This window comes from Corapipo altera, unplaced genomic scaffold (genome assembly GCF_003945725.1).
Source record: "Corapipo altera isolate COAL_440 unplaced genomic scaffold, ASM394572v1 23, whole genome shotgun sequence".
Taxonomy (NCBI): Eukaryota; Metazoa; Chordata; class Aves; order Passeriformes; family Pipridae; genus Corapipo; species Corapipo altera.
Genome location: NW_020884878.1, coordinates 25,551,769 through 25,567,990, shown reverse-complemented (window position 1 = coordinate 25,567,990; position 16,222 = coordinate 25,551,769). Strand labels below are relative to the sequence as shown.

The following is a 16,222-nucleotide window of genomic DNA, read 5'->3' as shown; positions in this document are numbered from 1 at the left end:
ATGAAAATTTAGTCTAAAATGCTACTTGCTGTAGACAGTTTGAATACTGTATTTTGTGGCTCTATGCCTAAGGATGCTGGATAACCACTTAATAAAAAAAAAAATAAAAAAAGAAGCTGTACTTCAGCCATTGTAACCTCTTGGGTTAGTTCTGTTTAGGCAGTTCTGCTTAAGTAAGGGTGAGTTTCACCTGATCATATTTCATAAATTATAAGAAACCATGAGTGTCTTGAAATTCAAGAGAAAGGCTATATAGTTTCCCTGTATATCCTGGAGATATGCTATGTAAGATTCCTCTTCCTGAGAAACAGAATTTCTTGTGAAGAACCCAAGTAAGACTGGTAACCAGTTCACCATTTATGCCTTTATACTAGAGTGAATGCTTTGGGAGTCAATTTTATTCTGATTACAATCCAGGGAGAAGTTATTTTCCACCATTCCTCTAATTCATTCAGGGAGAAAGGGATTGTACTTTTACTTAGCTGATTTTTTTAAATAAAGTCAGAAATTATGAATTTATCCAAATCACTGCCTTCAACTTGCTCTGTGTCCACAAATTAGAGTCAGTTTGTTGGCTCCTACATTTTAAATTTAGACTGAGTGTGTTTGTGTGTGAGAAGCTATGTGTTAGTTTGTTGGGGGTTTTTTCTCCCTCCAGTATTTCATGTAATGCTTCAGAACTTCTAACTGCAGTCCGAGACTCTTTCTTCTTGACTAAAATTCTGACTGGAAATTTGAAATTTATCCTTTTTTCCTCCTTAACTGGTGACATAGCAGCTGGTATTGACATAGTGATTGCTGTCAGGCAGCATTCAAATACATTTGTATTTTCAGGCAGAATTACCATTGTGTTTATCAGCTGATTTTTCTGGAGATGTATTTTGACTTCACTCTTGTACTTCTCAAATGGAAAACTGATATATAAGTATATACATGTACACACTGTAACATTAAAGGGCAAGATCCCCAAAATTACACTGAGAAGAGCTTTACATGACTTATTTAAATTAGGTGACATAGTACTCTCTTATTATATATGTTCTATATTCAAAGAAGCTTTTGTCTTCATTTAGTTTCTAATGCTCATGAGTTACAAAAGATCCGCACTGCAGAGCAGATCACATATCTTGTTACATGATTGACTATATAAGAGTAATACATTCTCCCTGAGTGCTATGGCTGGAATCTTCTATGCATACACATTCAGATGATCTTGACTTCCTGGTATCTTTTCTTTAGCTGTCTGTCTGAACTTTCTTCTGCTCTCATCTTTCCTTCATTTCTCTTGTGGCCACTTCTGTTTCCTATTGTCTGTCTTGCCATTCATAACTCTTTTTTTATGTGAAGATTATTATTGCAGTGAGAGTCTTTAAAAACAGCTTAGACAAGCATCCCTCTGGAATAGCATATAAATATTTGATCTTTTCTTTGAAGAAGGTGATGCACTGAAGGACCTCTTATTGTCCCTTTCAGTTCAGTCCTTTTGTGATTCAAAGTCCTTTGTAGATTCCTAGCTGTCATAAAATGAAGCTTCTGCCCCCCACATGGAGATAATAAAACTTATGGATACAAGTAATTTGCACTGTAACATATCTGCATGCATGAATGCATGATGTGTTTTCATGGGGCAAGAATTTACCACTGTTTAGATTATTTTGTATTCTGTTTTTGTGTATTTGGAAAACTAACATGAAAGAATTTAATCAAAACAATAGCTTTATATTGGAAAAAGTATATTGCAAAGTATTCAGTCATATTATTACCAGTTGGTTTTGCTGAACAAAACCAGGATTTGTGTCTTTCTACACACATTTAAAATATTCTCTCTCTAACAGCCATATTATTTTTATCCTGCAGCTAATATGACTTCAGAGGGATTGAAACTGAAGGATATTATTTTGGTTCATCTGTATATGAAGAGCATGAAACATTTCAGTGCTATAAACTCAGTTTATGAGACAGAATTTGATTTGTGTCCACCAGCAAGGTAAGATTAGACTACTACTATAGTATATTTATGATACACTGTAATGCACTGAATTATTGTTGCCATATTTGTGAAGCCTTTTACCAAATGTTTGTGCCTCAAAGACTTAGAAGTAGAGTTTTGCTGCCTTTTGGAGTAATCACGTCCCAGCTTCTCAAGTCAAAAACACTAAGGTTAAAAATTCTTACCTTATTATATATCATAAGGCTTACAAATGCCCCCCCCCCATTTGTACTTACAGAAGGATAACACATTGTTTGCAAGTCTTAGTTTTCTGTGGATTGAGTGAACTGACAACTGTTTTATATTGCTGGGATTTTATTTGCTTTTCCTTTTCATTTGCATCCCATGACCTGCTGGCAGTGCTTCTCAGAATGCATCCCATGATATCATCAGCCGTCTTTGCCACACGGGCACATTATTTGCTCGTGTTCAATTTGGTGTCCATCAGAAACCACCAGTCCTCTCTAAAGCTGCTTTTGGACCAGTGGGCCCCAAAATACACTGGAACTCAGGTTTCTTTTTCCCCACTTGAAGGACTTGCAGCTTCTCCTTGCTGAACTTCATCAAGTTCCTGTGTGCCTATTTCTTGAACCTGTCAAGATCCATGTGGCTGGCAACTTGCCAAGCGTACACTGTGTCCCATCATCCAGATTATGAATGAAGATGTTGAGCAGGACTGGATCCAGTATAGGCTCCTGCATGTTCACCTGTGAAACTTTGTGCCAGTGATCCCACCCTCTGGGCCTGGCTGTTCATCCAGTTTTCAGTCCACCTCACTGTCTGTTCATCAGGCCCTTACATCAACAGCTCTCTTGGAGGATGTTACAGGACACGGTGTCAAAAACATTACTGAAGTCCAGGCAGACAATATTTACAGCTCCCTCCTCACCTCCCAAGCCAGTCATTTCATCATAGAAATTCAGTCTGCCCTACCTTCGTACTCAGCTCCTCTCTAAGTCTTTGCTGGGTGAGGGACTCTCTGCTGAGTGTGTCTGGGTGCCAACAACTGCAGTCCCATGTGCCTGGGTGGCAGCGACTGGAGAGACCCAAGTGAGCGAATCCCAGTGCCAGCTGTGGGTGTGTGTTACCTGTGTGTGTGTGTCTGTGTGAGTGCAGGGTCTGCACCAGTAGCTACAATGGGGCTGCAGCCTCCTCGTATGTCCAGGAGACAGCAACTGGGGAGAGGGGGATCCAGGGGCAGCTGCTGTGCAGAGTGTCTGAGCTGGGCTGCTGGGCAGCTGGGCTGCTTGGATCCCCAGCTTGGGATCCAAGTTGTACGTGTGCATGTTTATATTGTTTCCGGTGCAAGTCCCCCCTGCGCAGCCAGGGAGGGGAGCGGGCTGAGGCTTTTGACGATGTCTCGGTTTGTGTGAGGGCTCTGTGTCTCTGACTGCATTGATTGGTGTGGCTGGCCAAGGCTATTTGTATGTATGTGGTGCATATGTCTGATCTGTGTGCCTGTACCCACTGGCAATATGTCTTGGCCTGGCTACGGGTTGGAGTGGGTGAATGGAGCTGCGACAGCCTCACGTCTCTCGGGCTGTTTGACGCAGCCTGATTGGTCCTAACTAGTAAGAATATGGAACTGCAGAAAAAAGGAAAACAAAGCACTGAGATAGAAAGTAGAAGGGAAGTGAAACAATGCAAAAGTGTAGGAAAGCTATTTATTTCAGTTTGTATTATTATATGAGGCCTTTGCAAACTGTAATATCCTTATTTCCACATTATTATTATTGCAATTTGTAAAGTGAAAAGGACTCTGCCCAGAGTCTTGAGCAATGTGAAGTGTCCCTTTCCCACAGATCTTCCTGTGTCCTCAAACAAAATAGGAAAAAGAAGGGGACCAGTATAGCTCCGTGATATTGCAGGGAGCCCGTTTTCAACATTTATGCTTGTTTGAGTAAAGAGTATGAAATCTGTGCAAAAAGTAAAATGGTTGAACTGCCTTAGATGTATGTTTAATTTAACAGTTCCTAGTTTGGAGAAAAGTAACCAGTATTGCCAAGGTTTAATTTGGCATCCTTTTTCAAGCTGTTACATTTTTTTTTCCAGAATTTGAACCTTTTTCTTAAACTTCAAAATTTGAAAGAAACTTGCAGCAAGGAAGGGCTTTTGATTTATTCTTCTAGAATGGAGAAGCAGTCAAATAGTTATTGAAATATTTGTTTTCTAAACAAGGTTACAGGGAATTAAGATGTCAAGCAACCACACTTGCAGGCATCTCCATTACTGAATTTAACCTGTTTTTCTGAAAAGTACTCGAGGTAGGGCAGGGAAGCCTGTAAATCGAAAAGAGAGTAAGATGAAGCAGAGAGAGCTATGGATGAGTGAGACCTCCAGTTTGACTGGTGGTGTTTTCCCTTCCCGAGAGGGAAGACCAAAGCGGATTAAAGATGAGCAGGTTCCAAGTGATTAGTTCAGTTTATTACATTCTCAGCTGAATCCTTCTTTGTCTGTGTGCTTGCCCAGCCTTCCCTCCTGCTCAGAGACTCAAAAAGTTAATTACTGTAATTTGCAAAATGTACATACAGTGCCTTAGTACATGGAAATGACGGAGGTGGGTCTGAAACCCTGCAAGACTGCCTTGGCACCTCACCACCACTTTGCCATCCTTCCTGGTTTCAGCTCTGTGCGATGTGTCTGTTCACAGTTCCGTTGTTTTCTGTGCGAAGTAGAAAAGGTGGCTGTTCCTAATTGTCTCCTAGCTCTACACACAATTTTTATTCCTGTGTCTTTTGTTTATTCCCTTCCTTCTGATTACAGAAAATCATTCTGTTCAGAAAAATTAGCTACCTTCATCATTTAGCTAGCATTCAGGAGGCTCAGCATGACAGTACTATGAAACAAAGATGCTTTATTTTCTCTATACTGGTAGTTAACTAACTGTATTTTCATATTGAGATGGAAGTTCATAACATTTTCTATTTTTCTGAGTTCTCCATTGCTCCATGGCAGCTTCTGGCTGCCGAGCGATTTTGAAACTCTGGTCGTATGTAAGGGAGACTCAAAATTTTAGAAGTACTCATATAGAATACAGATATTGCTATTTTCTGAAAATGTGAATTTATATGGAAGTTGAATAAATATAACAGTGGTTATTGTCATCATATATTTTTCATTTTATTTATCAGTGATACATCTGTGCTTTCTGGATATTGGATGTTACTTGATAATAAAATCCCATTAAAACTGAAAGATTATTGCAGTAATTACAAAGCCACCACTTGCTTGAGATTTGTTTCAGGATTTTTATTTGTTTACTTTAATTTTTATTGGCTAAACCTATTTTTCAATTACATGCAGTCCTTTAAACATGTAAATCCAATTTAAGATTTTGGTTATCAATATGTCTTGATGCAACCGTGGCCCTCAAAAGAAGCGGTGAAACTGTAGATGTTTAAGTGCTAAATAGAGATTAGTTTCAGTTGTGTAGTGGTATTAAAGATGTTACCTTTAAAATATATTGAAAAAATTAGCAGTAGGTGAAAGATCCACAAAGATACCGGTTTTAAGCTTCACTTTGAAAGGCTATCCCTTGTTAGGCCAAACCAGAAATTTCTATTCCATCTGTAAGCTTTAGTCTGACTTCCAGATCAAGTGCCTATAAAATTATAATGATGAAGTATAAAAAGCTTTAAAAATTTAGCACAGTTTCACTCTTTTTCAACATTAGTAAAATGTGAGAATTGGGATATTTTTGAATTATTTGAAATATTTTAAATATATTTATTATTTTATTATAAGAGCTGAGGCATACAGATGTAACATTTCCTTAAAATTAAATCATACTACAATCTACTCGTGTAGAGGTTAATTTATTACCATGGATAGTTTCAAGAAGTCTGTGTTTGCAATTAAAAATGTTTTATTAGTTTAAAAGAGATTCCTCATAGCATTCACTTAAAATAAGCAATTAAATGTCTGCTATAGGTCTAGATGCAGGTGAAACTTCCCCATGGCACTGTACTAGGTAATGCCATAGTTATAATTTTTGTTCCATTGTCTGTGACTATTTCAATTTTTTGTTCCAGTTGGAAAAGTATTTGTACCAAGGACTGTTGCTGCAGTGGAATTGAACCATAGGACTACATTCAGGCAGCACGCTTTAGGCCAGGTTTCTGCAGTTTGCTCTCTTTACTCTTGGTGGCAGCACAGCTCTCTGGTGTATCTGCTGCTCCTCCCAGTTCTGTATTATCTTCAGACTTGCCAAGCGTACACTGTGTCCCATCAACCAGATTATGAATGAAGATGTTGAGCTGGACTGGACCCAGTATAGGCTCCTGGATATTCACCTTTGAAACTTTGTGCCAGTGATCCCACCTTCTGGGCCTGGCTGTTCATCCCATTTTCAATCCACTTCACTGGATATCTGGTCCATACATCAACAGCTTCTCTTTGAGGATGTTACAGGAGACAGTGTCAAAAGCATTACTGCTGCCTTAGTAGCAATGATTATTAAGTCTTCCTTTAAGAGATTATGTTTGGAAACTTCTAGGTGTTTGTGACAAATGTTACCTTGTTCTGTTTATTTTTTTAAATACAAACCTAAAATAGTTAGCTGAGGAGTTGCTTTAGATTTGCATCATGAGATGTGATCCAATGTGGTTGTTCTTAATTTCTTGTGTTTCCATCAGATAATCAGTTTTAGTGCACTTACACATTCAGTAAGAATGCCAGTGCGAAAAGAAATTACACTGATGCTAACACTTATTCATAGATTCCCAAAGCATAGTATTTTTAATATCTGTTGTACAGAATCTTGTATGTTGCATCCAAGTCTACCTCTAACATTGCTTGATGGTCTAGGTGTGCAGTATGCAACTCCTGCGTTATTTGATTGTGGTGGGTTTGTTTTTCATTGGAAATTGGATAACAAACACCTAGCTCATGACATTTTTGCTTTTTTTTTTCTAGTTGTGTGTTAAAACTAGTTTTCTATTTGTGTTTTTTTTATTCCCTTTGTTAAGAGGGCTTGTTTCTTTTTACAGTAATTTGTGTTCTTATGCATCTGAGATAATATGCTGAGAATGCAATTGCTACAGGTTGAAAAATTCCACTTGGGTCATAGGTTAATACAGATCGTAAGGGACCTCTGGAGGTCATATAGTCCAATCCTGTGCTCAAAGCAGAGTCAACAGTGAGGTCATACCTCTTATCTTCTTCATATTTTTAAAACCAACTGTTTAGCAATTTTCTAATATAAAATACTACATTTTGGACTCTTATTACAGAATATAAAGTGTAGTAGAAGAATGAGAGTTTTAAGTATAGCAAGACAAATACTTGAAAGACATTGTTAAGATAATCGTAGATTGACATTCTCCTACACTGTCTGGGTGTCACACTCAAAGAGGTCAGGAGGAGGCTTCTTCAAGATGCTGATTGTAGGCCAGGATTACTAAATCACAGAGGAATGAGAGTGTTGGCTGTATGTACCTTCAGGGAGTAATCAGTAGCCAGCCATATAGTCTCCCATCAGTAAAATGACAGGTAGAAAGATTAAAAAGTTGCAGGAAAATGGCTTTTTTATGCTTATTTTTATGTAACAAACAAATTTCATAGAATCATAGGATATCCTGAGTTGGAAGGTACCCACAAGGATCATCAAAGTCTGGCTTCTGGCCCTGCAAAAGACAACCCCAAGAATCACACCATGTGACTGAGAGTGTGGTTCAAATCCTTCTTGAACTCTTGCAGGCTTGGTTCCATGACCACTTCCCTGGGGAGCCTTTTCCAGTGCCCAACCACCCTCCTGGGTGAAGAGCCTTTCCCTAATATCTAACCTAAATCTCCTGTGAAAGCTTCATCCCATTCCTTCAGGTCCTATCACTGGTCACCACAGAGAAGAGATCAGTGTCTGCCCTTCTTTTTCCCCTCGCGAGGAAATTGTAGATGGCAATGAGGTCTCCCCTCAATCTCCTCTTTTCCAGGCTGAACAGACCAAGTGACCTCAGCTGCTCGGCTTCCACTCAAGACCCTTCACCATCCTTGTTACCCTCCTTCAGGTGCTCTCTAATAGCTTAATATCTTTCATATATTGTGGCACCCAAAACTGCACACAATATTCAGGGTGAGGTGGCACCAGTGCAGAGCAGAGCAGGACAATCCCCTCCCTCAACCAGCTGGCAATGCTTTACCTGATGCTCCCCAGGACATGGTTGGCCCTCCTGGCTGCCAGGGCACTGCTGACTCATGTTCAACTTGCCGTCAACCAGGACCCCCAGGTCCATTTCCACATCATTTCATCTATGTTGCATTTTTGTTTATGTCACATATTTATTTATGTTGCATTTTATCCTGAAGAAAAATTATACAGCAGTTTGCATGGTTGCATTATTGCATTCTGCACAGAGACCTGGTTGTGGGAGTTCTCACAAGCAGTATGCTGGAAGCACTGACTCAAGAGTGTGGATCTGCACTAAATTAGCAAAACTGTCTTGAAAATTTACCAGCCCAAGCAGAAAATCCATTCATCCATGCCTATGCTAATAGTAATGAGGAAAAAAATATTATATTTGCATGTGAGAGATGAGGATAAAAATAGTTTTAGAAGAAATAAGCAAGAACATAGCTTGGAAGAAATAAACAAGATGAGAAGAATTTTATAAAGCTATGTTACATGATATGTAAAGACAAGTAATTTTTGGTTGGATTCCTGCTGGGAGCTGAATGGCTTTTTTATGCATGGACTGCAAACATAATTATTTTTCAGGCTTTGAAATGTTGATTTCCACACACGCACCCTCAAACTCACTGCTTTTTCACTGACCACATGCAACAGACTGTCTGTCTGTCCATCAAGGCACTCAGTCTTCCTGAGAGGAAACAAAAAGGAACTTTATAAATGAGTGCTGAAGCAGGTTTTCAGCCCTATCATATGTGTGTATTGGTCATGCAACTTAAAGTATAGCAGAAAAATATGCACAGTATTACATGATAACATGTGAGAAGGGTGTAAAGGAACTTTAAGCTGCTGCTTTTTCAGACAGCTTTGACACTGTCTCTCACAACATCCTCACCGACAAAGTCAAGAAGTTGCAGACTGAATGAGTGGACAGTGAGGTGGGTTGAGAACTGGCTGAATGGCATATCCCAGAGGGTCGTAGTCAGTGGCACAGGGTCTAGTTGGAGGCCCCAAAGATCAGTGCTGGGCCCAGAATTGTTTGACTTACTAGTCAATGACTTGGATGACAGGATAGAGCCTCCTCAACAAGTTCTTAGACAATAAGCTGGAAGGAGTGCTCCAGAGTGCTATGCAGCCCTTTGAAAGGGACCTCAACAGGTTGAAGAGATGGGAAGAGAAGAACTGTCTGAAATTCAACAAAGGCAAATACAGAGTCCTGTACCTGGGGAAGAAAAACCCCAGGCACCAGTACAGTCTGGGGGTGTACTTCTGGAAAGCAATTCTGTGGAGAAGGAGCTGCTCGTTCTGGTGAACAAGCTGTTCATGAGGCAACAGTGTGCTCTTGAGGCCAAGAAAGCAAATGGTGTCCTGGGATGCATTAGGAAGAGCACTGCCAGCTGGTCAAGGGAGGTGATCCTGCCCATCTGCTCAGCCCTACTGAGATGCATCTGGAGTGCTGTGTCCTGGAGCATGTCCAGTGGAGGGTGACAAAAGTAATTAAGGGAATGGAGCGTCTCTCATACAAGGAAAGGCTGAGGGAGCTGGGCCTGTTCAGCCTCAAGAAGAGACAACTGAGAGGGGACCTCATCAATGTATATAAGTATCTCAAGAGGAAGGAACCAGGCTCTCCTTGGTAGTGCCAAGCAATAGGACAAGAGACTATGGGCAGAAACTGATACACAGGAAGTTCCACCTGAATATGAGGAAGAACTTCTTTGCTGTGCAGGTGACTGAGCACTGGAACAGATTGCCCAGAGAGGCTGTTGGAGTCTCTCTGACTGGAGATATTCAAGAACCATCTGAATGCAATTCTGTACCATGTGCTCTAGGATAACCCTGCTTGAGCAGGGAGGTTGGGCCAGATGACCACTGTGGTCCCTTCCAACCTTACCCATTCTGCAATTCCATAATTCAGTGAAACTGAACCTCTAGACCAAACACTGGAAGCAAATTCAGTGACAAATGTCAAAAAAGACTGCTTTGCATAACTTATCTGGCATTTCCAGAGTAGTGTGGTCAAGGTTTTTTTTTAAAAGAGCTGATGAATTCTTAATAAAGTAATACACATTAAAAATAAAATAAAAATAAATGAGCCATTGGCTATGGTGCTAGTTTCTCCTTGGTAATGGAAGTTTCTTGCTGGAAGTCTGAAGCTGATCATTATGTGGAGAGCAGATAACTGTTAATCGTAGCAGGTTGTTGTGATACCCTGACTTTTGTTATATGTTCTTGGCAAAATTTCCTAACATACTGTCCAGACCGAAAAAACATGGAAAATCAGTGTTGAAGGCTGGTGCAAGCAAACTTACTGTTTGAAAAAAATAATTCTCTTGTGTTTTCAGAGTATGTGTTGAAATCCCGTTACCTGATGGAGTACTGTTTTGCATTGACTGCCTTGCACATAAGTACGACATTGCAACAGATGATGTGTTACATGATGAAAAGCTGGTCATGCATGTACAGAGCATTTCCCACTGGGCACCTGCTAGCATAGGACCTTACAGTCAGTCCATCAAGGTAGGGAATTTTTGTTACTTCATGGGAACTATATGTCCGTTTATTGAAATGAATACAGTTATAAAGTCTCTTTCTCCCCCATATGAATGTGCAAAAGAAAATGTGTAAAAAAAAGAAACCAAATTAAAAATGAGCATTTTGCATTTATATTTTTAAAACTTATGGACAACTTAACTCTCATCTGTCTTTTGTTTTGTGATAACAAAACTGGTTAAAGTATTCTTTGCAGAGAATCTCGAAAACAGCATACTTCTGTTGTATATTGTAAATAGATAAAAAAACTGTGTCGCATATATACTTTTATAATCTACCTAGGATATAAACAGAATTTAGGAACAGCTGAGGCTATTCCAATGTCCTTGTTAAAGCTCAAATTTTTTATAGGTAAGTCAATCCTAAAATGCTTATTTAATGAAATCCTTGAGGTTTGTGGTACTGCCTAACCATTTAAAACAAAAGCAAGGTTGAAGGACTGGGGTTTTTTTCCAAAATAATAACAAACTGAACAGAATATTACATACTATTTAGAAGATTGAAAAGGAGACAGTAAAGTATCATGGAAAAGTGGACCAAATTTGCATAAAAAGATTTCCTCTTAATATCGTATTTCTTGTCCAGCTAGTACCATTCTGACAACTAGTGAACTGTCTCAACCTTTTCTGTTGCAAAATATATATATGTTCTTATCTTACCAATACTCCTCTTGAGTAATACATTGTCGCGTCTTGTGCAGACTGATCTAAGTGACATGGTATGACATCTGTTTAAATTTCCTGAAACTTCTTTGAGTCTGCAAACCCACCTAGTATAACGGCCATGAAATTTTACTTTCTTTTGTCTTTGTACTATTTTACAGAAAATTTCAGGAATAGTATTTTGCTTCAGAAGCTCATGTGGAATTTGTTATATTTTTAGGAAGAAATGTTGGTGGATTGCTACTCTATGAATTCTGTTCTTATAGGAGGGTGGGTTTTTATCACCTGTGTATATCCATTTTTCTTGGTTTATTAGACTTTATTCCATTCAGTCTTACATCTTAATGATCATAATTGTATCATGTCATGCATAATCCTGCAAAGATAAAATTTAATAAGCTTTGCATCTTTGTTATTTGGAGAAACTCTTCTAATACAACATTGCAACTAATCTGTATGTCCTGGAACTGGCATCAACTAAATTTGGAAAAGGGAGTGAACTGACAATTGCTTCAGTAACCCAGAGAACAATCTTATGCTGCAAATGGACAATAAGTAGACACTGCCAGATCTTCTGGTTAGCATACCCAAAGGAAGGTTCATATCTCTTCAAATATAGTGTAACCAGTAACATTGATCAGCAAATCAAACATTAGGGAAAACTTTCCACTGGTGTGTTTTGTTTTGCTTTATTTTCTTTTACCCCCAAAGGAACATTTTAATCAAGCAATATTATTTTCCTTTAAGGTGTAAAATAAGTATTTTTACTTTTAAAAACTGATTACCACAGGAGTAAAGTAACAGTAGTGAAAAGTTGAACTTCTACTAGAGGTTCACTCACTTGTCATCGTTTATGGCTATGTTCTGTCTCTAGTCCATAAACACATGTATGGGGAATGGTAGGATACATGCCAGCAGTATTTTTAATTTTCCTTTGCAGATTTTTCCTTACTACTACCAACAATGCATTTCATTTGAGTATCGATATTAAACATCCCGATTTTGTCTTGCTAAGAATCTTTTGACTTTTTGGTAACATATTTCTATTCTGCAGAGCTTGATCCAATATGTGTCAAATGTACTGGAACAAGTAAACATTTCAGTAAAAGTTTTTAATATTTAAATGTTTTTCTTTCTAAAATAGCATGTATAGGATATAACCTGTAAAACCTTTTCATAAGAATACATCATAGAAGAGTACATAAGCACCTAAACAGTGTATTTGAATTTGGAAATTTATTAATGGAAGAGAGAGGTTTTGTATCTTCTTACACATGAATTTTCCAAAATTAAAATCTACTTTAGGTGTGTTTTTAGAACTTCCTGGGCCTATGTATGGACAGGTAAATGTTAAACTCTTAAGTTCACCAGCGAAGTAAGCACTTCAGTATATTTTAGGAATGGAATATATTTTTCCGAATAATTAAGGAAGGAACAAAAGTCAGGCTTTTAACTTTATAATAAAAAATATTTCAAATTATAATAATTTTATGATGATGAAATGTTTATAATTTTTTTATGTTTGAGGAACAGAAGCTTAATGATCTTAAAACAGTAAATGGTTATTACCCTTATGTTGTGTATCTGTAGAGTTGGATTATCTTTTGTTTGACAACAATTGGACAATTAAATTTTTGTCTTTTCACTCCAATATGAAGTTTTCTGGACACTGGGAATCATCATGTATTTTTGCACAGTGTTTTTGCTGAGTTCAGAATAGACCAAAGACTAATTATTCAGGGTATTGCAAGTTGGGATAGATGTGCACTGGCATGTAAGAGTGGAAAGAGGTAGGTAATTCATGCAAACTATGAAATTCATACTTCAAGCTCAAAAATCACTCAGCAGAACATCATTTCAATTCTGTAGGGACCTTGCAGGATCCTGCAAAGAGTGCTATGGGAACAAAAAGTAAAAATTTTAAATTTGCCTGGAGAATGTCCTAACCTTAGTCTGATAGACACTAAACAACTGTGGCAGAACGAAATTAGGATTTTCAAAGTATTTATAGCAAAAATCTTCCTCTTTTGGGATTAACATTCCTTCTCTTTTGGGATTAACATTCTTTAAAAACATCTTCAGTGTTTCTACTTGTAAGAAGTAGACAGGAACTGTTCAAATATACAATAAGACTGACTTTCTTATAAAAAAGAAAAACCTGAAATCATTTAATATGATTTTCTTGGTCCAACTCCACCAGTCTTAATGTCTGTGTCAGCAACTGGAATGTAAATTACATCAATTCTTGTAAAGGCTGATTTCTGTTGATTTCACTAATGTAAAATAAGTATTCTGATTACATCCTTCTAATAGTAGTACCACAGGCTATCCAGGCTATCCAGTCTGGGAGTACATGATGATACATGGTTTGTCTTCCTCCAGATCTTTGCTCTGCAGTGAACACCAGCCCAGTTTGTGCTGGTCATTAGTAGGAGCTCGGTATTTTTACTAAAGATACTTTATGTTATCGCTGGTTTTTATCACATGATTATTTTATTTTCATGATTTGATTCTGTTTTACCAGCAGATTAGAAAATTTATCAAGACTAAGCAGTAATTGGTAGCTTGTATAGAAAAAGCTTCTTGCTATCTTCAGAAAAGCAAACAGCACAACTCTATATTAGTGAGTTAAACATGAAGATGCACTGCAAAGCAGTATTTCGGGTGAGAAATTTATACTGAAACCTTTCACAATTATTTATTTTGTGAAAATATCCTTTGAACATTTGTGAACTGTGAACATAGTTCATTTAAAAATAATTTTAAAAAAAGCCCACGCAGCTGAAGCACTAACCACAAATTGTTGCCTAAGAATGCATGGAAAGTTGACAGTGTTTATACCAGATGTTCTTCTAGTATGTTAACGTAATTTAAAAGTCTCTTCGCACATACAGTTGGTTTGCTTTGAAAAAGTTTCTTAATGTTTTTCTGTCTAGAAATGAACAAATAAACTACCACAGTAGAATTTATCATACCTCACATTCTACAATATTTTTTCATGGTGACATAATGTATTTTATTCACATACCAACATATATGCATCTATTACTTGATTATGTCTGTTGAATCTTTTAGCTTTTCCTTGTGACCTCAGCTCTTTCCCTCTGAGAGCTGTCAAATCCCAGTTTAAACAATCCTTCAGGCATCTTTTTCTCAATTTTTAACTCTACACTCTCTTAACTCAGTAACTTTCTTCCTGTCTTTTTCCTTTTGTGATTCAACAAAAGTATATTAAGTTATACCATATCTAGTAATATGGGGATAGAATACCTGAAGGTTCCAGTCTAAATAATGTTCCTCTGGGATTGATACTTGGGATGATATTGTTAGCATTTTAGTCAACTACTTGGACAATAACATGTCTAGCAGGATTGTGGATGACAGTAATTTGGATAGTGCTTAATGCCTTGGAGGGGCAAGGCTGTCCTTTGGAGGACCTAGACAAGCAACCAATAACAAAAGCCTCATGAAATTGAACAGAAATAACAGAAAAGTCCTGCAGCTAGGACAGAATAGTCCCAAGAAGCAACGAAGGAAGGGGACTGACTACATAGTAGATCTACAAAGAAGTAACTAGAGGTCATGATTGCCAGCATTCTAAATGTTAATTGGAAGTTCACCATTGCAGCAGTGAAGGCTAACTTAATACAAGGCAGCACTGGCAGGGTTGTAGCAGTCAGGTCTTCAAAACCTGACTCACAAGACTCTCAACAGACTGTTCTAATGTCTTAGTCCTCCTCTAAGCATAAGGTTGAATTAGGTGACTCTAGCAACCTTTTCCAACCTAATTTTTTTTCACATTCTATGCTTAATATTAAAATTACAGATTTACTGAGAGAGTAACAGAAAGGAAACATCATAATTATAGAAAAAAAGAAATCCTTAGTATAAAACTTACTCTTCAGGAGGTAGAGGTCATTAAAGGTGCTGTATGGAAGAGTGCTTAGGACACTAATATTTTGTAGATGAAAGCAAGCAAGTTGTACTCCAGTGCCACTGGCATGCCCACTCTTGTGTATGAAACCTCATCACAAATATAAGAGTTATTGTTGTTGCCTCCCTAGCCATTGCCAGAAAAAAATATGTATAACATTAGGGCAACTTGGAGACTGTTCTAAATTGCATGTAAACTGTAAGTATGCAAGTCAGGAAACAGTGGGGCAAAATTGAACTCTGCATCTTTGCAGTTCATTTTTGTTATGTGTCATATGCTTCTTAGCTGAAGATTAACAAACCTGACTATAAACATTGTATTTAATTAGTACCATTGGACAAAATGTGAATTAAAGCTGTCTGCCACCACTGAGGGATGTGGCATACAGTCACACCCAGTATCACAAAGTCCACCAAATAGAAGGGGATAGCTGTATTACCTCTTGGAGGGTGTCCTCAGCTAGATAGTTCCACTGTAATGATGAGACATGTTAAACAGAAATGTTAGGAATAATTGAAACTGCTGTTTACTTTTAAGTAAATTCTTGTTTCCATTAGTAATTGTGGTTCAGGCCTCAAGGCATGTGAAAATGGAAGTCAGTTATTGATAGTGATGTTGAGAATGGGATCAGTCATCCCTGGTAAGACTGTCTGGTGCTGTTAGAGTATTTAAACTGGCTGTTTAAGAGAAAATTTATAATTACTTTTTGAAGGTTTGGATCCAAACTTCTTGCTTTCTAAGAAGCTGAAGTATGAAGAGATAACTAGAGATCTGAGGCAGCAGATAGCATGAGGGACACAGTGTGATTTTTTTTCTTTCTTTCTTTTTGTTTGTTGGTTGTTTTGTTTTTCCACTTGCTGGGAAGAAAACAAAGGCTACCATCTTAGTCTGTTCCAAGACATATTAGTATTAATTAAAATTATTGAATTATTACACAAGTGTATAGGAAGTGATGTTCTACA

At 37.8% G+C, this 16,222-nt stretch overlaps 1 protein-coding gene across 6 annotated transcripts in view; it reads left to right on the top strand.

Moving 5' to 3' along the window:
• DPH6 (diphthamine biosynthesis 6) overlaps window positions 1-16,222 on the top strand; it is a 198,581-nt gene that overhangs the window by 75,142 nt on the left and 107,217 nt on the right. For all 6 annotated transcript variants that reach the window (XM_027638064.1, XM_027638061.1, XM_027638062.1 and 3 more), the window contains 2 exons: window positions 1,858-1,987; window positions 10,457-10,631. In XM_027638064.1, coding sequence (XP_027493865.1) covers window positions 1,858-1,987; window positions 10,457-10,631 — 305 coding nt within the window. The remainder of the gene's footprint in view (window positions 1-1,857; window positions 1,988-10,456; window positions 10,632-16,222) is intronic.